General features: G+C 49.2%; 1 protein-coding gene across 9 annotated transcripts in view; it reads left to right on the top strand.

Moving 5' to 3' along the window:
• Positions 1-2797: 2797 nt before the first annotated feature.
• Ift81 (intraflagellar transport 81) overlaps positions 2798-21484 on the top strand; it is an 84729-nt gene continuing 66042 nt past the window's right edge. For 2 of the 9 annotated variants that reach the window (XM_076559999.1, XM_076559995.1), the window contains exons 1-2: positions 18449-18521; positions 21243-21408. In XM_076559999.1, the coding sequence (XP_076416114.1) occupies positions 21265-21408 (144 nt within the window). In that variant the 5' untranslated portion in view covers positions 18449-18521; positions 21243-21264. Of the gene's footprint in view, positions 2896-17623; positions 18020-18448; positions 18522-18959; positions 19050-20378; positions 20675-21242; positions 21409-21484 lie in introns of those variants that run through there. The other 7 variants (XM_076559996.1, XM_076559997.1, XM_006970744.4 and 4 more) reach the window with 7 other exon arrangements.

Here is a 21484-nt window from a genome sequence, read left to right as displayed (position 1 = left end):
CCCTCAAACTCCCTATGAAACTGAGGATAACCTCAAAATTGTGATCCTCTGAGGTCCTGCCTCCCAACTGCTGGAATTCTAGGCACGTGCCCCATGTGAAGCTTGAATTTATTTTTATGGGTGTGTGTAGATGTGTGTCATTGCCTGTGTGTAGAGGTCATAGGACAGCTTGTGGGAGTTCTTTATTTCCTTCTGCCATATGGGTCCTGGGGGACAAATGCAGGTCATCAGGCTTGGTAGCAGACTCCTTTACCCACTGAGCCACCTTGCCTTGAATTATTGTTCAAGCATCCAGTTCAGCAGCACTAAGTACACGTACTTTGTTATGCAACCATTGCCAACACCTGTCTTAGGCTGTTACTGTTGCAATAGATAAAAATACCCCGATCAGGCAATTGATAAAGAAAAGAAGTCCTAGAGCATGGTGCTGACATCTGCTTGGCGTCTCCTTAGGGCCTTCTGCTGCGTCAAAATGTGGCGGGAGGTGTCACGTGGTGGAAAGGCAAGTATATGTCTTAGCGCTCTCTCTCTCTCTCTCTCTCTCTCTCTCTCTCTCTCTCTCTCTCTCTCTCTCTCTCTCTCTGACTCTTTTGTTATCAGGATCTTTCCTCCTAGGCAAGCTGGCCTTGGCTCCTGACCCTCCTGTCTCAGCCTGGTAAATGCTGAGATGACAAGTAGGAGCCACCATGCCTCTGTGTGTGTGTGTGTGTGTGTGTGTGTGTGTGTGTGTGTGTGTGTGTGTCCTGGATCTTGCTCTGCAGCCCAGGCTGGCCTCGAACTGACAGAGATCCTCCTGGCTCTGCCTCCCGAGTGGGATTAAAGGCGTGCGCCGCTGCTGCTGCTGCTGCTGCTGCTGCTGCCGCCGCCGCCGCCGCCGCCGCCGCCGCCGCCGCCGCCGCCGCCCAGCCTAACTATTTTGTTTTAAGACAAGGTCTCACTCTGTAGTCTACCTTGGCCTCACTGTGTAGCCCAGGCCGGCTTTGAACTTGGGGCAGTCCTGTCTCTGCCTCCTGAGTGCTGGGATGACAGGTGTGGGTCCACACACCCAGCTCCGGCTTTTAATTCTCCTGGGTATAAATAGCTCCCAGAGGAATTGCTGGACCATATGGGAATTCTATATTTAAGCTCCTGTGGACCGGTGGTGGTGTAGCTCTCAGCTACTTCTCCAGCACCATGTCTGCCTGCCTTCCACCACGCTCCCCTCCATGGGGAGTCCATGATAATGGACTAAGCCTCTGAAACTGTAAGCGAGCCTCTAATTAAATGCTTTCTTCTTTTTTTTTTTTTTAATGAGTTGACTTGGTCACGCTATCTCTTCACAGCAAAAGAACAGTGCTTCCCTTTCCAGCTTCAATCTGAAATCAAATGTCCTTTGTGTCCTTAGCTGTGGCTCATTAGACCAAGGAAGGGCTCCACCCAGGAGAGTCAGACCATTGGCTGGCTAGTGGGCTGGTCATGGCTGCTCCATCGTGAATATGAATGAGGGAGTTGGAAAGATGGCTCAGTGTTTAAGAGCACTGGCTCCATCTTTGGGTCATTGGGCATGGCGCTGCTCTAGGCCAGTTCTCTCTTGCAAGGGCTTGTCTGAGGGCAGGTTTTCAATTCTTTGGGGGTAAAAAAAATCCAAGAGAATTTGCTGCACCATAATGCCACCAGCACACAGTAGGTGTTCTAGAGACCTCCCTCCACTGTTGCATCATCACAGTTTGCCCAGCAGATACCATTTTGGGCATTTAGGCATTCAACACACACACTAATTTAAATAGTATTTTTTTCTTCATTTTCTTTTTTTTTTTTTTTTGGTTTTTCAAGACAGGGTTTCTCTGTGTAGCTTTGCGCCTTTCCTGGATCGCGCTCTGTAGACCAGGCTAGCCTCGAACTCACAAAGATCCACCTGTTTCTGCCTCCCGAGTGCTGGGATTAAAGGCGTGCGCCGCCCGCCGCCGCCGCCGCCGCCGCCGCCGCCGCCGCCGCCGCCGCCGCCGCCACCACCGGCTTTTTCATTTTCTTTACTTTATTTACAGGGTCTACCTATCTAGCCCTGGCTGTCCTAGAACTTGCTATATAGACCAGGCTGATCTTTCTTCATTTTAAAAAATTACTACATTTATTCACATGAGTGCACGCGGGTGTGTGCCTGTGTGCTGTAGTGTGCAAGTAGAGGTCAGAGAATAATTTGTGGGTGCCATTTCTCTGCCCCCACCATATGGGGATCTAGGGATTGAACTAGGTCTTTGGGCTTGCTGGCATGTGCCTGTAGTCATTGAGCTATCTCAACCAGTTCTTGTATAATATTTTCAATACAAGTCACCATAATGGCTTGCTTCATTTTTGTATTTTGGTGGTAGAATGTTTACTCTGGGGGCTGAACTTGAGAGTTCAAGTCAGGCATCTGTGTTTATTGACTGATGGACCCCAGACATGTGTCTTAACCTCTCTGAGCTTTGTTTTCTTAGCCTACCTTACAAAAAGATCCCTGATAAATAAGCACCTGACACTCAACAGAGCTTAGGGCCTCTGGTCCACAGGCAGCTAATGTAGTGTAAGTAAAATGAAAAGAATGCCAGAAAGGGGAGGGGGTGTCCTTTTCTCTAACAAAAGCAACTCAAGGGAGAGAGGGTTTATCCTGGATCACAATTAGAAGCTGAAGTCCACAGCGACAGAGGAAGTCAAGGCCACAGGAGCTTGTGGCAGCTGGTCACACCGCATCCACACTCAGAAAGCAGAGCCAGAAGAGTGAACGTGCCCAGCTCCCTCTCCCTTTACATGGACCATGAGCCCGGCCCTGGGAATAGGTGCCACCCACAGCCGGAGAGTGTTCCCACGTCAGGGAGCCAGATCAAGAGCCTCCTCCTCCCCCAACCCCCGGGATGTGCGCAAATACATCTCTTCCAGGTGAGTCTAGATTCTGTCAGGTTGACAATTAACACTTACCATCACAAGTGGCAAAGGAGGAGGTGGGGGGAGAGAGAGAGAGAGAGATCCCAGACTGTTTGGAAAACTCCGAGAGCCTGAGAAGCTATAACACACGAGTTTCCGGTCCTTTTTTCTCTCTTTACTCAGTAGCCCCTGAGTCAACATACTGTCCCCTCTGTCCAGGATAGCTCTGTGCCCTCAGACAAGTCCCTCCCCCTTGAAGTGCCTGTGGTCCAGGGGCCGGGGACATGACCAGCAGAGGGCAGCAGTGCACCAACATTCACTATGGCGTCAACGCTGCTTCTTGGCTGACCCTGGACAGGAAACCGGGTGAAATAATGCAGTACGTCACTCTTTTCTAAGACGGTTATTTTACCCTCCATGCACAGTCGGAACAAGGTCTTCCCACTGGGTACGGATGAAAAAAAAAAAGTTGAGTCTCCAAAGCGTAAGAAGTGTAACAAGGTTATGTATAAACAGTAGACTAAGAGTTGGGGTCACAAGTGTCCTAAATTTAGACTGTGGAGAGGTGTAACTGCTGTGTGTTTGGCTGCAGAGCGCTGATGACCTTCCCCTGGCTTTATGCTTCACAGAGCTCTTTCTGAGCCTCGATATGAGAGAATCCTCATCTTAATCCCCCAGTTTGCAGGCGAGCAAACTATGACCTCTGAAACTCATTTGGTTTGGCACTTGGCTTAATCTTATAGGCTAATAGTAGACTCTCAGGAATAGCACCCGCGAAACGACACAGTCTAGGTGTTCTGCCATGTTGTTCTTTTTAAATTTAACTTCACAGGTGCGCATACCTGCGTAAGTTCACGTGCACGGTGTCTGTGTGTACCACGTCTGGGCAAGTGCCAGGGAAGTCCAGAGAGCATAAGATCCCCTGGAGGTGGAGGTGAAGTTGTAGATGGTTGTGAACTGCCTGACGGGCATGCTGGGTATTGAACTCAGGTTGTCTGCAAGAGCAGTCACTGCTTTTAACTATTCCCAGCCTGTTTGTCTTTGAGTTGTGTGTATGTGTGTGTGTGTGTGTGTGTGTGTGTGTGTGTGTGTGTGTGTCCATTTGTGCATGTGTGAGTGCAAGTGCCCTCAGAGGCCAGAAGGCGGCGTGGGATCCCTTAGAGCTGGAGTTACAGGCAGTGAGCCACCCAGTGTGGGTGCTGGGAACTGCTCTGGGGTCTTCTGTAAGAGCAGAAAGCATTCTTACCCATTGAGTGGTCTCAGCCCAATAATGCAGGACGATAATGCGATAATGCATTATCAGGTGCGATAATGCAGGACGATTTCTAGCCCACGTGATCCGCCTTGACTTCAGACAGTAAGGCAAGCTGCTCCTCTGGCTTAGGGCATCTGGTGTTAGCGAATCCTTCTAGAACTGGGATGGCTTCCGATCAGCCAACAGTCCTCCAAGGACTATCAGAGAAACCCCGCGGCAGGTGCTGCTGCCCACCCTCTGCTGCCCACTCACGGGTGCTGATGGCTGTTTGGCCAGTTTGCATGTGCAGTGCCTTCAACAGACGCTTGGGTTGGCTACGATGATGTAATAGGAGAGCACGGCTCAAATTAGCTTCAACATAAGGAACATGTAATTCCTTGGATTTAACAAGCAAATCGCAAGGTGGTGCGGGCAGCCGTTCACCAACTTCCAAGGGTCTCTGATGCCTTTGCCTGAGCACCTTTCTCTGCTAGGTACTGTATTCCCAAACACAGGGCTGCAAGACCCCGAGAACAGTGACTTGGAACCACCAGTTGTCTCGTTTGAAAAGAAACCACCCTCCACCCATTTGCTCTCTCATTTCATTGGCCAGAAGCGGATCACATGGCCCCGCCTAAACCAATCCCAAGCCGGGGCAGTGAGATTGCCATATAGGTTTAGACCAGGTTAGCAACCAGAGACTTGGCTTTGTGGGAAGGCAATGAGCGATGTTTGTGGTGCTCCCCGGTGCGGATACTCTAGCTCACAGGGAGCAATGACCAGCTCTGACATCGTGGTCCCTGCCTTAAGGAGCGAGGAACTACGAGAGACCATGGGTCCTGGTGTCCCATTGCCCAGCCCTGGCTGTTCGTACCACTTTATTTCCTTTATGTTGTGGCCACTTCTGTCTCTTTCTCGTGGTGGAAAATATGACGAGGAAGAAAAAAAGCACAATCCTGATTGCCCATGACCCCACCACTCGGAGATGGCTGCTACCGACAGTTTTCCTCCCATCCGGGGAACTCTTCCTGAAGATGGAAATCCAAGTGCAGTGTCTCCCCAGACTTCAGCCCCAATGCTGAAGCCACTCGGATTCTCTATGACCCAGGAATCCTGACACAGTTTCCATTAGACCCAGGGAGCTTGAATCCAGGAGGCACAACGTGGACACCAAAGTCCAGTTAAAGGGGGCGAGGGGTAAAGGTTTAAGGGCGGCCTTTGCCCAAAAAGAGGGCAAGCTTCAGGAACATTGTAAGTGGGGCAAACGCCTTTTTTCGTGGGAGAAGGGGTCACCCAGCATTCATTCCCTTTTCTGATAACAGAACCCATCTGTCCTTGAGAGGAGTCACTGTTAACCTTCCCTCCTGTCCTCTGGTTCCAGCCTGTTCCCTGATTCCCCGTGATTGGTTCTCAGAAGGGTGGGCACATGACCAGATCAGGCCAATCAGGACCAGTGAGGCTCAAGTCCGGTTAGATTTGACAGCTGGCAGTTACCTTGCCATGACGGATGTAGAGGTTGCTTAAAAATAGAACCAAGGAGATGGAGGTGTGGCTCAGTCAGTAGAGCACTTGCCTAGCACGCACAAGGCCCTGGGTTTGTTCCCTAGCACAGAATAAACCCGGTGTGGTGGTATATGCCTGTAATCCCTGCGCTTGGGAAGTACAGATAGGGGTATCGGAAGTTCAGGACTGTACTCAGCTACATAGTGAATTCAACACCTGCCTACATGAGGCTCTGCCTTAGAATAAAATAAAGCCGATATGGTAAAGAGTGGATGTAAGAGACAGAGAGAGGACAACCCAAGAGCAACCTTGCAGCTCCTCCCTCTTTGCGCTGAAATCCATGGCCTCCTTGGACTTTAAATTACACAAACAAGTCGATTGCCGTTCGTTCTATATATGTGTGTATTTCTGAGATGGGGCTTGCTGTGTAGCTCATACGGCATTGGACTCATGATCCTCTTGCCTCAGCCTGCTGGGTGCTGGGATTACATACGTGCCCCGTGACTAGTCAATTGCCTATTCAAGTTTTAGTTCATTTCTGTCACCTGGGTTGGCAAGGCGCTCAGTGGGTAGAAGCGCTTGCTGCACACTGACCTTAGTTCTGCGTCCTCCCAAAGCCACAGTGGAAGGACAGAGCCGACTCCCAAAAGCTAGGCTCCGGCCCCACACACATGGTGTGGCATGCCGGCACTCAAACGCACTGCACACACAATAATTATAAAAGTGACCTAAACATTTCTGTCTTGTGTAACAAAAGCGCGAATTCATTTTGTTGCTAAAAGTAAGGGGGAAAGTCTCAGGACTGGGGGTGTGTGCGGGGGTGGGGGGGTGGGGGGGGTTTGCTGTGCCACACTGCCAACCAGCTGTTCGGTCGGATAAGTCAGCTCACCTCTCCGGACTCAATGCCGGGAAGTAGCGGAAGTAATCCGTACCCTTTTGGGGGAGGGGTGGGAGAAGTGATGGACTCTGTGGAGCTGACAAGTGCTTCATGGATGTGATGAGAAATAAAAATGTAAAGGATTCTTCTGAAATGTCAGGGATAATTTTAGAGACTCCAGAAGGGCTTAGAAGGGTGGCACATTGCGAAGTAAACACATATGCTGCCGGAGCTAAATGGCCTCGAGGAGGAAGGAGGTGATGGTTGGGATAAGGGAGCTGCCAGAGCTGAGCATGGTGGTGGCGCACGCCTTTAACCCCAGCACAGAGGCAGAGGCGGGTGGATCTCCGAGCGTTCAAGGCCAGCCTGGTCTACATAGGGAGTTCAAGGCTATCAAGAGCTACATAATAGAGAAACTCTGTCTCAAAAACAAAAACAAAGAAAGATACTGGGCCTTCTGGTCTACCCTTCCTTTCCCTTTTTAATAGATATGAGCGGCAAAGGACTAGTAAATGCCCTACGAACATGGCAACAGAGTCTGGAGATGTGGCTCAGTTGGAAGATTACTTGTCCAGCATACTGGAGGCCCTGGGTTCAATCCCTAGCACCACGTAAACCAGATGTGGTGGTGAATGCCTATAAACCAGATGTGGTGGTGCATGCCTATAAGCTCATCGCTTGAGAAGTAGAGGCAGGGGGATCAGAAGTTCAAGGCTATCCTCAGCGGCATATGGACTTTGATGGCAAGCGGGATACATGAAACCCTGTCTCAAAAAAGGGTAGGAGGAAGCGGGGCAGACGGTAACGTGTCTGAGATGCATGGATGGGAATCTGTGTTCTTATCTCGAGGACGCACATGACAGCCTTCCCTGTAACCTCAGTGCTAGCGCTGAGGTGAGCCGGGCCAGAGACAAGTGATCCCGGGAGCTTACTGGCCAGCAGCCTAGCCAGATCACTGAGCTCCACGCACAGTGAGAGGCATAGACCAGTTGGTAGAGGGCTTGCCTAGCATGTGGGAGCTTCTAGGTTCAAGTCTAAGTACTACAAAAACAAACATTTGAGAGCCAGTTAGAATCTGCCACCTGCCTTTGCCGAAAGGTCTTCACAGAGGCCAGTGAGTGAGAGTGGGCTTCGCCATCGTGGCGCTGGAGAAAGCAAGGCTCACGGAGAGCCTGCATCCACAGCTGCTAACCAGAGGTACCTGAGGGGAGGAACTCAGCTGCTCATGGGTTGTACTGGAGATAGAGGTGGCTTTGAAGATCACTCAGAACAAAGGAATGAAAATACCTTTGCCTAAACTGAGGTATGACCCCTGCCCTTTTCGTCCACTGCATTGCTGATATCTTGGTTCTGGGAACCAAATCCAGGGCTGCCTGCATGCACTCTGCTTACCCACGCCCCTCCTTCCTTAGGGTCTCCTTTTGATCCCTCCCCCTTACAGTGACTGTAACCACTGGGCAATGCTTTATGACATGTTGCTCCTGTTTCCTCCCGGGATTCTGTCTCTGAGAGCACTGTGGCCTCCAAGTTCATGTGAAGGCCAACCTTCCTCTCTCTTGGGGGCCAACCGTCATGGCGTCTCTCTGCCAGCTCTGCTGCTCACAGACAGTTGATCCCTTTTTCCTGTGCCTTAAGCGGGCTCCCCTAGCGAGGAGGCCAAATGTCTTTGACAAACTGATGACTGAGTTCCCACCCCACTACCCCTTCCTTCTTGGCTTCATATGTTTGAATCCTTGATCCCTAAGCTGGACCTGTTTTGGGAAGGTTCTGGAACATCGAGGAGGTGGAGCATGACTTGAGGAAGTGCGTCACTGGAGGCGGGCCTTGCGATTTGACAGGCAGGCTCCACTTTCTGGCCTCTCTCCTCCTGATTGAAGGTGCAATATGACCCGCTGCCTCACGTTCTTGCCACCGAAATGAACTCTACCTCCCTTAAGTTCTCTTCTTGTAAGGTATTTTGGTCACGGTGACAAGGAATGGAAAGACAATGACTTCCATCCCTTCTCAGCTCCCTTCCAAATTCGCTCCTTCCTTGGCGTTTGCTTCTCAGAGGATCCAAATGGCCAGAGGTCTTCGTGAAGTGAGCTGGGGAGGGGGGGAGCGGGAGGGGATGTTTCAGACATCCAAACTCATGGCCATGTTGCCAAGGAGACAGGGTTCCACTCTGCAGTGGTTAGGACCACAGGGTTAGGACCGGGCAAGCCAGAGCGTGGGTTCTACTCACAGCCTCTCCACTCACTCTGCACCCTCCTCTTCCCCAGCCCGCCCCGCCCCCATCAGGGATTCTCAGCCAGGAGTAACCTCGCCATTTTTCCATCCCCAGGACGTTTGCCATCCACGTTTTGTCATGACTGGTCAAAAAGGCGGTAGCTGCTGCTGGCTCCTAGCAGAGGTCTGAGATACTGCCGGATGTCTAGCGGTAAAGACACAGCCCTCTGCGACAGTCCAGTGTCTACCATGGCAAGGTTGACATGCCCTTTGCTAAATGGAGATATTCCTGGGAACTACTCGAAGAGCTGACTTCAGAACCCAGGGAGCATTAGGACGTCATTTCCGCCTCCTTTCAACCACCATGGCAGAGGCCGGATGACTCTCAACCGTGTTCTGTGTCATCGGTGATGAAATGCACGGTTAGGCAAATGATTATTAATTGTGGAGACATTTGTCAAGCCTTTGCAGCCCTGGTTCAGTGCCCGAGGCATAAATGAATCTCGGTATTTGCTGAATGGCTGAGTGACCGATGCCAGGCTTTTTCAGCCCACTCATTTATGTGCTTTGGGAAGGTCACTGGAGACTCTTGAGAGACAGGCCTGCTCTTCCTGAGTTCTGCAACAAGGGATATGGTTCGTCAAAGAAATGACTTCAAAAGACTGGGACCTCTGTCAGCCAACCTTGGAGCAGGGAGCCGGGACCAAAGTCATGGAGAAATCTGGATGGAAGTCTTACTCCATTTAGGCAAAAAAAAAAAAAAAAAAAAAAAAAAGGAAACCAGGCCAGGCTTTGTGCAGCCTCACTGAGGAACAAGAGCTGTTTTCTGGGCCCAGAACCTGCTCTGTCCCATGTTTAATTTCTTCCATCTGTCTGGTATCTGACCTCTGCTGCCCCCGAAGCCATTGCCACACATTGTCTGCCTGTGTTCCCATATAAGGCGATCTCTCTCTCTCTCTCTCCCTCCCTCTCGTCCTCTCCCTCTCTCCCTCTCTTTCTCAGGGTTGGATAGCAACACCACTCGCTTCCTCCACCCTGCTCTCCCTCCCTCCCTCCGCCTGCCCTGGCATCCTCTGCTGCCAGGATGGACAGCGGCTGAGAGCGGGAAGGGGCAGGGGGCTGCCAAGGAATGCAGCAGGTTTATTTTTATTCAAGCTGCATTCTTCGCCTGCCCTGCAGGCCTCAGCCACTTGGGGATGTCACATGCCGATAAGCCGGGGCTGAGGGGTGGGGGTGGGGGGGTGGTGCTCGAGTGAGATCCCTCGCTCAAATCTACCACACCCCAGGTGTGAGCCGTCGTAGTGGAGCTGGGGTGGAGGGGAGGGAGCAGGCAGGGACACTGAGGTCATGGGATTCGCCTGTTCCAGCTGCTCTGCCTCCGGTTCCCAGAAGTTTGGTTTTTCTGAGAAGCAAAGGCAGGGACTGAGAGCGCAACCACCAACTGAGGCCCAACTCTGGGCAAAACTCAGCACCTGCCAGGACACAGGGTGAATCCAGGTATCTGAGTGGACTCAATAGCCTGTGATCCTTTGTGACCTTGCTGTCAGTTTCCTTCTCTATCAAAATAGTAACATCTGTTTGATACTATTCTGTTGTCCTAGAGAAGCACGGACCTACCAGGCAGGATTTTGAGTCTGTCTTGTTCCCTATTGTGGCAGTGGCATTTGTACTAAGGCCTGGCACACAGTAGGTGGTCAAATCTGTGTAGAGCAACTCGATGAAATAATACTTCTCAGTTTTCGGCACCCAAGAACCGATAGCTGGGTTGACCATCGTCTATTTCATGCCCACAGGCATCTGGTAGATATGAGCAAGTGCCAGGTCATTTTAGGTGCTGGAAAATGTAACAGAGAACCCCGCAGAGAGGGTTGGGAGGAGGCTCAGTCATTAGAATGCTTGCCCTTACAGTATGTGTCCTGTGGGATGGATTCTTCCCCTCAGTACAAAGTTCTCCAGGGTCATCCATGGTGCAGCGTGTATCAGTACTACATTATTTCCGTGTGTGTACGTGTGCGTGTGCGTGTGCGTGTGTGTGTGTGTGTGTGTGTGTGTGTGTGTGTGTGTGTGTGTGTGTGTATACACACAGATGTGTGCAGGTTCATCCATGGTGCAGCATACATCAGTATTTCATTTCTGTGTGTGTGTGTGTGTGTTTGTATACACAAATGTGTGCAGGTTCATCCATGGTGCAACATGCATCGGTATTTCATTTCTGTGTGTGTGGTGTGTGTGTGTGTACAGATGTGTGCAGATTCATATGTGTGCCCATGCTAATGTTCAGTGTCTTTCTCAATCACTTTCTACCTTTTATTTATTTTTTTCTTAATATGTTCTGTTATTGATCTGGTGCTCACCATTTTGGCCTAGACTTTTGTCTTAGAGTTTCTGTTGCTGTGAAGAGACACCATGACCATGGCAACTCTTATAAAGGAAAACATTTCATTGTGGTGGCTTGCTTAGAGTTCAGAGGTTCAGTCCATCATGGCAGGAGCATGTCAGCATGCAGGCAGATGTGGTGCTGGAGCTGAGACTGCTACATCTTGACTCGGAGTCAATAGGAAGTTGGCCGACTGACACACTGAGTGCTGGTAGAGAAAAAGATCTCAAAGCCCGCCCCCACAGTGACACACTTCCAACAGGTATGGCCCAGATTAAAGGAGTGCCCTCCAGCCTCAAGGTCTGGATTAAAGACGTGTGTCACCCAGCCTCCTCCAAGACCACACTTCTTCCACCAAGGCCACACCTAATAATGCCACTCGCTATGAGCCTATGGGGGCCAAATACATTCCAACTACCACCACTGACTAACCAAGCATCCTCCTGACTCTGCCTCCTGATTCACCCTCACCATGCCTGACATTTCCGCACAGATTCTGAGGATCTAAATCAGGTCCTCAGGCCTGTACAGCAAGCTCTTTATCGACTGAGGCATCCCTCCAGCCCCTAAAGTCTTTGTTTCTTTTTTAAGGCAGACTCACATTTTACCGTACACATACACCACGGTTCCTTGTTCATTCCTCAGCTCACCCATCTTTGGGGTTCTGCCATCCCATCTGTGACCCTATCGAAGACCTTGACGTGACGTCATCAGTTCCTGGGAGCTAAGAAGATCTTGGCCAAGTGAAGGGTGAAGCCCCTCTGTGTCCTTCTGCTCTCAGCCTTTTCTCACCCGCTCCAACCCTATCTACCTTTTCCTGCATGGTTCTGAGTTTTCTGATGGCCTCAATGCAGCTCTATCACTGGCTACCCTTAAATACTCCCCCTGAATTCTATAAATACACCAAACATTCAGCTCAGGAAAAGAAGATGGAAAAAAAAAAAAAAGAAAGAAAGCAGCCGAGAAGCATCCAAAACAAAAATACACTTTTTCTTTTCCATCATTGGCCAAGGGTTTTTGATCCATCTTCCTCTGCTTTGACTCTGAGGTATGTGCTTGGATTATTTTTCAACCATTCCCCCCACGTGGGTAGGAGATTAGGCGGCTTGGGCTGGTCGTAGCAACACACACCTGTAATCCAGTGCTCGACTAGATCATGAGTTCAAGGTCAGCCTGGATTCTGGGGTTCCATCTCAGAAAAGGAGGGGAAGCTTGGCAGGTAAAAGTGCGCGCCACACAAGGCTGATAACCTCAGTTCAATCCCCAGAGCCCACCAAGGGTTGGATGTGGTGGTTCTTGTCTGTAATCCCAGGACTCCTACTTTGGGATGGGAGGTGCAGACAGGAAAGTTGTCTCCAAATCCACAGGTCAAGTAACCTGGAGTATGAAGAAACAAGAGAGACACTGACTGCCTAATAAGGTGGAAGGAGGGACTGACTTCTCCGTGTTGGTATCTGACCTCCACATGATGATGTGGCATATCTGCATGCACACACATATGCACATAAAATAATAACAATAAAAATTAGAATAAAGGAAAGAGTGAGTGTCCCCAAAAGCAAAGAAAGCCCCACACTGTGTTAATGCCAACCCTTGTGGGGACCTTTGGCCACCTACCTTGGTAGCCTGACTGTGGTCTTTTCTTCTATGCTGGTGTGAGGCAGTTTAGTGGACGGTGAATATGGCTTTGGGATCATGTAGACTGGTGTCTGAAGTTTGGCTCCACCAGCCATTAACAACGTGACTGTGGGCCCTCCATTAACTCAGCAGGCCTCCATTTCTTTCATCATAAAACGCCATGAGGGTGAATGCCTGGCCTCAAAATGCCTTTTTGCTCATCATTTGGTTTCAGAATTCAACCTGCAGAGACTCAGTCTGCCCGTCCAGGTCCCCCTCTACAATCCAAGGAGGATGAGCTATATGGATGTGGGAACTTCTCCCCCTTTGGCTACCTGTCGGGCTCAGCCTGATGGGAGATCAGGCAGGAGATGAGAGGATCGGGGTACATAGGATCTGACTGCCTATAGACAATCCCTGGATTAGCAGCTCCCTCTGGCTTTGTAGGATTCTGGTCCTTTCTTGAACTTCCTGCTTTCAGCTCAGGGAACCTATGACACCCTTGTTGCTGGTCCCCTGTTAGGCCACTTAAATCCTGCTCACACCTTTATATACAGCCCTGGGTTACACTCTCCTCAGTTGCTCAGCGTGGGCAGTCTCTCTACCTTGATGGGCTCGCTCACTGATAGAGGTCATTATCGGCCTTAGGCCGGGACTCAGGTCTGCCAGAAGGATTTTATTTTGTAATCTGCTGAAGTCTGAGCCCCTCTTCTGTTAGGCTGGAAGGAAATGCAATCTCATGATTGAGTGTCCTCCCCTTGGTACACATGCTTGGGGGGGGGCAGCTCCCCGGAACTTTCTGCAGTGATGAGGTTTTGGGGTACCTTATGACCACTTGCTCACTCATCACCTCACCCTGCAGCTCCGTTCTCAGGCGCGACTGCCTTCATGTGACTTGCCTCCTTGCACAAGGAAACTGTCATTCAGACCGGAAGCCCCAGGGCTCCTGGTGCGGCCTCTTTGGAGTACTTTCATCTCCTCCTGGGCTCGGTCCCTGCCCTGGAATTCCTCACAGCACCTCTGTGTCTGCTGGTCCACTTGAAGGCGGTCCCCTCTTCTCCCCGCAAAGACTGAACAGCTTATGCAGCAAGTGCAGATTTGCTATGGGAATTGCCGCCTGCTCGCGACAATTGGAATTGCTTGCAGAGGAGGGGACATAGGACCGCACCCCACACATTAATATCGGAGTCAGTTCTGACCCAATCTGAGCTATTTCTCAAAGCTGCTGATAAATAGTAAACTCTCAGCAAATGATGACTTGGTGGTTTGAGCCCCTGGGGGAATGTCCGGTGAGGACTGTATTTCAATCCAAATGGATAACCAAGGAGTCTACATAAATTGTAATAGAAGTTTGGATACTTTATATAGCCCATTAATCTCACTGGTGATTTTCAGGCTTTGCAAACTGTAGTCCATTTGCAAACACAAAATCCATTACCAGGAAAGCCTGAGAAAAATGTAGTACCAGGCATGCATTTAATTAGGCCTCTGGAATCTCATCCATTTAGCCGAATGTTTCACAGGATATTTATCTTTCTGCCTTTTAAGAAAGCACATCCTGCTACCAAATGTGCCCACAAGATCCAACTGCCAGAGCAGAGAGCGCTTGGGGTATCTCCAAACCTCAATTCAGGTTTCCACTTAAACTCAATGACTTTCATCTCCACGTAACCCAATGGCAAAGGCGTTAAATGGCAATCGATGGGTAATGAAATGACCCACTTGCAGGCATGTTCCGGCGTCCGGGTCATTTTCCCCCTGTTTTCAAAGGATAAGATAATGTGGGCAGCGGGCAGACTACCCCAGATGGGATGGCATCTTGGAAACTGGCGTTCACTGAATGCTCGTTCAGGCTCCAGAAATATCTCCTGGTCAGGATGATAGGTCTAAATTTAATACCCCAAACAGAAAATTGGCTTGGATTCCTTGGATTCTGCACAGGAAAGTTTTTGTTTGGAAGTTCTGAGCTGAAAAAGGGGGCTGGAGACGTTGTGTTTGTGGCATCCCTCAGATGTCTGTGAAGACCTATCCTGGCCCACAGTAGAGGCCTGCCCTAGAGGCAGATAATTCCTTGGGAGGAAACAGAGTTCCCATTGATACAGACACTCCACACAAGGTATACCTGTGCATTTCTTTTTGGTTTTGAATTATTTCTCATTTATGTGTGTATGTATGTGTGTACGTATGTATATATGTGCATTCCATGTGCCCATGTGTGAAGGTCAGAGGACAAGTTTCAGGAGCCCGTTTTCTCCTTCTACTCTGTGAATTCTAGGAACCAAACTCAGGTCATCAGGCTTGGCAACAAGGCGGCATCTCCCCTCCCACCCACCCCCTCCTTTTTTTGAGGTAGTGTTCCACCTAGCACAGGCTGGCCTCAAACTCACCGTGTAGCTAAGGATGACCTAGAACTCCTGGTACTCTTGTCTCTGCCTCCCCAGTGCTGAGATAATGGGCATGTACTACCATGCTGGTTTACGTGGTACCGGGGATCAAACCCAGGGCTTTGTGCGTGCGAGACAAACGCTTGACTGATAGAACCACATTCACAGCTTTCAAGATGAAACAGCCTCTCCCATCACAACTGCCCTGTGTGGCTCTTGGCACAGCATCTCTCCCACAGCTAACAGGCCCAGCCCTTCCTTCTGGAGAACCACCCTCACCCACTCCATTACTGTTGCTATAAGAAAAGAACCAGGAGATTCAAGAATGGTTTGAACCGGGTGTGGTGCACATGCTGATGGAAAGTGGAGGCAAGGCAGAGTTTGAGGCCAGCCCGGGCCACACAATGAGTTCCAGACCAGTCTGGGCTACATATTAAAGACCCTGTTTCAAAAAAACAAGCAAACAGAATGGAGTATGGCATGGTGGTGCACACTTTTAATCCCAGCTATTCAGGATGCTGAGACAGGAGGATTGCAAAATTTAAGGCCAGCACGGGTGACTTAGCAAGACTGTCTCAAAATCACGTATGACCACCGAAAGAATTTTTTAAATATTTAAAAAGGAAATTGTCTGGGGGCTGTAGAAATGGCTCAGCAGTTAAGAACACTTGCTGCTCTTCCAGAGAATCCAAGTTTGATGCCCATCACACACATTATAACCACCTGTAACTCCAAGAGTCTGATGTCCCTCTGGTCTCCGTGGGCGCTGCATGCATGTGGTGTGCACACACGCAGGCCAAAACACCTGTACACATAAACTAAAAATGGAGATGGGCGTCAGTCATAGTCTGTGCCAATGAGAGTCTGCTCTGGGAGTTTCCTGAACACCAGGTTGGCAGGATGTAAGCCTCTCACCGCTAACAGCCCGTTCTGAGCAAAGTGGAGAGGAGACAGGGAGAGAAGGAGGGAGGAAGTCAGGATGACCGTGAGCTCTTCAATGAAGTCACACCTGAAGGTGGTGAGGTCCTTGAACTTGACAGTACCCAGCATCTAATCAGCGGTTCTAGTTTGCTTTTCTGTGGCTGTGATACAATGGCCATGACCCAAAAAAAAACTGGAGAGTCGAGGTTTTGGAGAGATCACAACCCATCCTCCGGTAGTAAAGGCAGGAGTTCAAGGCAGGAAGTTGAAGCAGGAACCACAAAGCAACACTTCTGACCGGCTTGCTCCTCCTGGCCCGCAGTGGGCTGGGCTCTCCTACGCACAATAAGTAAATGATATAATAAAGATAAAAGGGAAGATTGAAGAGGTAACTCAGTGGTAGAGTGCTTTCCTGGTGTGGGGGAAGGTTAGCAGGAAGAGATAGAGGAAGAAGAGGAGGAGGAGGAGTGGGAGGAGCGGAGGCAGAGGAAGAGAGGGGGTGAATTAGAAGTGACAAGCTTTCAAAACTACTGTCACATAGGGTTAGAATCTATTAAAAATCTCAAATACAGTTCAGTTAAAAGGTATCATCGAGAGGTTACCTGCAAGACTTGACCTGGAGGCAGGTTGTGGGGGGGTGTGGGTGAGTGGGGGCGTGCTTGTAGCTTGCTCCAGACAGAATCAACAATGCCTCTCTGTTGTGAAACTGTTACCGGGAATGTCTCCTTCGACTCCTCAATGAGTCCTGTCAAGGTTTTAATCTTAAGGAGTCACAGGCAGAAATCAATTCTCCCGTTGGCCCGTCAACCGGCGGTCTGTCTCCGTCTCTGTGGAACCTGACATTAGGTGTGTGCACCAAGCACCTTTACCAGCTGAGCCCATCCCACCAGATTCTTTTCACTGGTCCTTAAACGTGGCTCTTTGGGATGGAGGCTTGACAGTATGACTCCTTCAGCCCTCCCCGTCCCCCAGTAAACGCGGGGCTTCATCATCACTGGAACATTTTGTTACATCTCTCTCAGTCCCGGCCTGTTTAATTGTGTTCTCTGTCTTACCCTCCCCCGCCCCACCTCCCCGGGGGACAGAACCCCGCTGGATCTTGCTCTCTATTGCATTTTCTAATTGCAGCAGCCAGCAGCATGGGGCATGTAAGAAAAGTCTAATTTGTCATTTGTTAGTTTTAGGTTGTGGTTAAGTCTGATGTTAAAGTCACCGTTTCTTCAAGAATGTCTGAGCAACTAACCCAGTTTTCAGAGTAGGACTCCATTTGTCTGTCTCTCTCTCTCCCTCCATGCATGTCGTGTCTCTTAATCTATACTCTAATTGTTCCCATGAACGTTTTACTCTGGAGATACGTCGAAAACCTAAACTTGAAAACCACGCCCAATGCTTCCTGACCCCAAAACCCATCTAGCCCTGCTTCAAAGAAGTAGTCGAATCAAGTTTAGTAAATAAATAAATGAATGAAACAGCATATGCAAACAGCACAGGCCGAGTACTTTGTCAAGGGAGAACCGTAAACGGTTTCCAAAGGTTATTAATCGCCCCAGGCTTTCAGCAGTGGCTCGGAACCCCAGGCGCGGGGTCCAGCTTCCCAGCCCGAGGCCCCACCCCCGGTGCGCGCCCTGAGCCCGAGGAAGTGACATCAGCGCATGGCAACCGTTGCCAAGGAGCCGTCTCTAGGAACCCGCGTGCGCCCGGGTGCCTCCCGTGGGGCGGGGGTGGGGAAGTGGTTTCGCGAGGAGGATTTGAGGTAACCCCGCCAACTCGCGGTGGGGAACTCGGCGAACCCCGAGTTCCCTCGAACTGCGCCCGCTCCCGGCCGCGCCAGGGCCTGCTCGGGTCGGGGGTGGTCGGCCGCGCGGGGCCTGGCGGGAGCGGGGTCCCTGGTCCATCCCCCCTCCTCGACCCCGGCCGCCGCAGGAGCCAGCGGGCCTGCGCGCGCAGCCCCGACTTGTGCCAGATAAACGCGCGCCCTGGTTTTAATTCTTGCCCCGGCCCCCTGGGTGCTGCTGTGGGTGAGTTAGCTGGTGAATTAGCGCGGCCAGCAGTTGCGCTGGAAGAGGGAGACTAAATTGCTTTTGCTAATTTTAGCGCGCAGCGCCCGCCGGGCACCGACCGCCTACCTGTTCGAGAACATCTTTGTCCTCTGAAAGCTGGTGGGCGGCCCGGGGTGCGGGAACCCCAACGGATTCCTTTCTTTAAAAAAGTTTTTTTTCCCCTCTTTTAAATTGGCACATATTAGTTATGCCTAATGGGTGCCATTCTGCTGTCTTCATACCTATAGTGTATTTTGATCATTCCACTTCGATTTCTCTCTTAGGACCACCTTTCCACTCCCACTGAATCCCTTTCCATTTCCCAGCTCGTCTCCCTTCGACTTTAATGCCCCTCTCCCTTCCTTTTTGGTGGCCCAATGAGTTTACTTATGGTTTCTTTCAGGAGCGTGGATTACTTACTTATCAGTGGCACACCACTGAAGAAAACGCCTTTCCCTCTCCTAGCAACCATTACCTGCCTGTAAATACTCCTAGAAATACTCCCTAGAATCCCACTTTTATTCTCTTCCTAGCAGTGTATTACTCGTGTATCCAGATATTTGGTTTAATTTTGTGGGTTTTTTTGTTTTTCGAGACAGGGTTTTTCTGTGTAGCTTTGCGCCTTTCCTGGATCTCACTCTGTAGACCAGGCTGGCCTCGAACTCAGAGATCTGCCTGCTTCTGCCTCCTAGTACTGAGATTAAAGTCTCACACTACTATCCCTGGCTAGGATATTCTTTTGGTATAAGCTTAAAAGAAACCTTAAGTTTAGAAGCTATTCTGGTTATTTCACTTTGTTTGTTTTTGTGTTTGTTTGTTTTTTCTTTTTACTATTTTATTTATTTACTCATAATTTTATTATTATGAAATAGTATCTTTAGTTTTGTTTTGTTTTTATGTTTTCTAAATGTAAGCTTCACCTACTCAGTTAAGAAACGCATTTCATACCAAGCTTGGTGGTCCTTGATTTTCATCCGAGCACTCAGGAGGCAGAGGCCTGGTCTACATGGTGAGTCCCAGGCTAGCCAGGGCTACACATGGAGATGTTTCCAAAGGAAAAAACAAAAACAAAAACATTTTTTCTGTTTTAGAGCACAATGCCCATGCCCTCACTGTATGTCTTGAGTGAATAGTATCTATTTCATAGTTTTAACTGAGAAAGCATTGAGATAACCTTTTCTTCCTTTGTCTCACTCATCTTTTCTAGTTTAATCGAGTCTTATGTAGCCCAGGCTGGCCTCAAACTCTGGCTTCTTCTTTCTCTCTCCAGTCCTGAGGTTACAGTCGTGTGGCATCATACACGGGAGAGGCAGTTCAGCTTTGTGGTGATTTTGACAAGGTCTCAAGTGGCCCAGGCTGCTTTCAGCTCACTAAGTAGCCGAGGATCACCTTGCACTTCCGATCATCCTGCTTCTGTGTGCAGCCACATCCAGTTCATTCAGGGCTGGGAATCGAACCCAGGGCTTCGTACATTTTAGGCAAGCCCTCTACCAACCAAGCTACATCCCCAGCCCAGCAGTTCATTTTAGTAAAGCAATTTCCCTTGGTAAAACATAAAGCCTTTACAGCGGTTGAATCAGATATACTATTTTTAATTAAAAATTTAAAAATATTTATTTATTTTAGGTGAGTGTTTTGCCTGCATGCATGTATGTGCACCACATGCATGCCTGATGCCTGTGATGTTTAAAAGAGGACAATGAAGTTAGGGATGGTTGTGAATCACAATGTGGGTTCCCGGGAACCCCCAGTCTTCTGCAAGAGCAACCAGTGTCCTTAACTGCTAAGCGCTCTTTCCAGTCCCAGACACTCAGTTTTTTAAGGTTATGGCTTTTCATAACATCCTTATTTCCTTTAGACTTTGGCTTCTGTGTTTTTTATTTGTTTTGATTTTTGGCTTGAGGCCTATGAACAAGTTCATTCAGCCTAGCAGAACTCACTGTTTTCAGCTCAGTGTGTATTCAAAATGGAGTTGGATAGATTGCTCACGGAATGTACAGTTTTGCAAAGCAAGAAATAATGTGCACCTAAGAAGCTAGAACAAGATAAAAAGTAGACTAAGGAAAGCGGTGTGGATGATATGGTGGGGGTGGAGGGCAGGCTCTGTTCCTTTGCCGCAAAACTTGAGGGTTTCCTGAGAAAACTTGCACCTGAGCCCGGGCCTGGATGGTGTGAGATTTACACCTCCAAACAAGGGTAGAGGAGGCAGAGAAAAGTAGGTGAATCAGGGAGCAGTGACAGCTGGTTTCAGAGTGAAAGGTTGAGGTAGATCACAAAGGTCATAAGATGTCAGGGTTAGCCTTTATTTCATAAGAAGCAAGAAGCTTACCAGTGATTTGGGGTGGGAGGTGGAGGCCAGAAAGCCGGAACGGTTTCCTCTTTGAAGGGAAAAGGAAGCCAAGGCCTGAGTTGCTCAGAATTGAGGTCTCCCAGGCTAATCCAGTAATAGAAATGGGTGGAGAGTGTTTGGCAGAGACCTAAACAGCCCTAAAGGATGTGCCTGGGCTGAAGTGTGTGGGCCCTACTTGCGTTCTGTGTTTGAGGCTAAGCACAGGTATGGGCACCGGGCTGCCAGATCTGATTTTCAAAAGGAACAAGATCTGGATTTTACCATAAAAATCTGATGTTTTCAATGTGAGTTACCAATTTAAAAAAAAAAATAGCTTGTCTGTAGCTCTGCCTTTAAGCCAGATTCGTGAAAACTTTGTGGTTCTATTGAAGAGGCTTCACTGTAGGACGTTATTCATTTGCCGGGTTCAGGTGATTGCTGCCAGAGTGGATGGATGTACAAAAGCAGTCCATAGTGAATATTAACAGCATAAACAGATTGCATAATAAAGTTTCATACTCTGATTTCTTCCGACAAAACTGGTCTTTTCACGGCATTCTGTATGCCGTGCAGACATATACCACCTCTCTGCCTACTTCCTATGATCTTTTTTTTTTTTTTTTTTTTTTTTTTGGTTTTTCGAGATAGGGTTTCTCTGTGTAGTTTTGGTGCCTTTCCTGGAACTCACTCTGTAGACCAGACTGGCCTTGAACTTACAGAGATCCGCCTGCCTCTGCCTCCTGAGTGCTGGGATTAAAGGCGTGCGCCACCACTGCCTGGCTACTTCCTACGATCTTAATTCTGATTTTCTCTCAACACTTTTTTTAGCTATCAAGATTGAGGAATCCTCTTTTTTTTTTTTTTCCTCTTTAGTTTTAAGCTATAAGACTTAATCATGAGTGACCAAATCAAATTCATCGTGGACAGCCTTAATAAGGAGCCTTTTAAGAAGAACTATAATTTAATCACATTTGATTCTCTGGGACCAATGCAACTATTACAAGTTCTCAATGACGTTCTGGCTGAGATCGACCCCAAGGTAAGTTTTCTCTTTCTTTCTTTTTTTTATTTCCTTTGACACAAGTTTCTGTGTGTGACCCTGGCTGTCCTGGAAC

Source organism: Peromyscus maniculatus, chromosome 23 (genome assembly GCF_049852395.1).
Source record: "Peromyscus maniculatus bairdii isolate BWxNUB_F1_BW_parent chromosome 23, HU_Pman_BW_mat_3.1, whole genome shotgun sequence".
NCBI classification, from domain to species: domain Eukaryota; kingdom Metazoa; phylum Chordata; class Mammalia; order Rodentia; family Cricetidae; genus Peromyscus; species Peromyscus maniculatus.
Note: the sequence above shows the minus strand (reverse complement) of the source record. Positions and strands in the feature narration are given on the sequence as shown.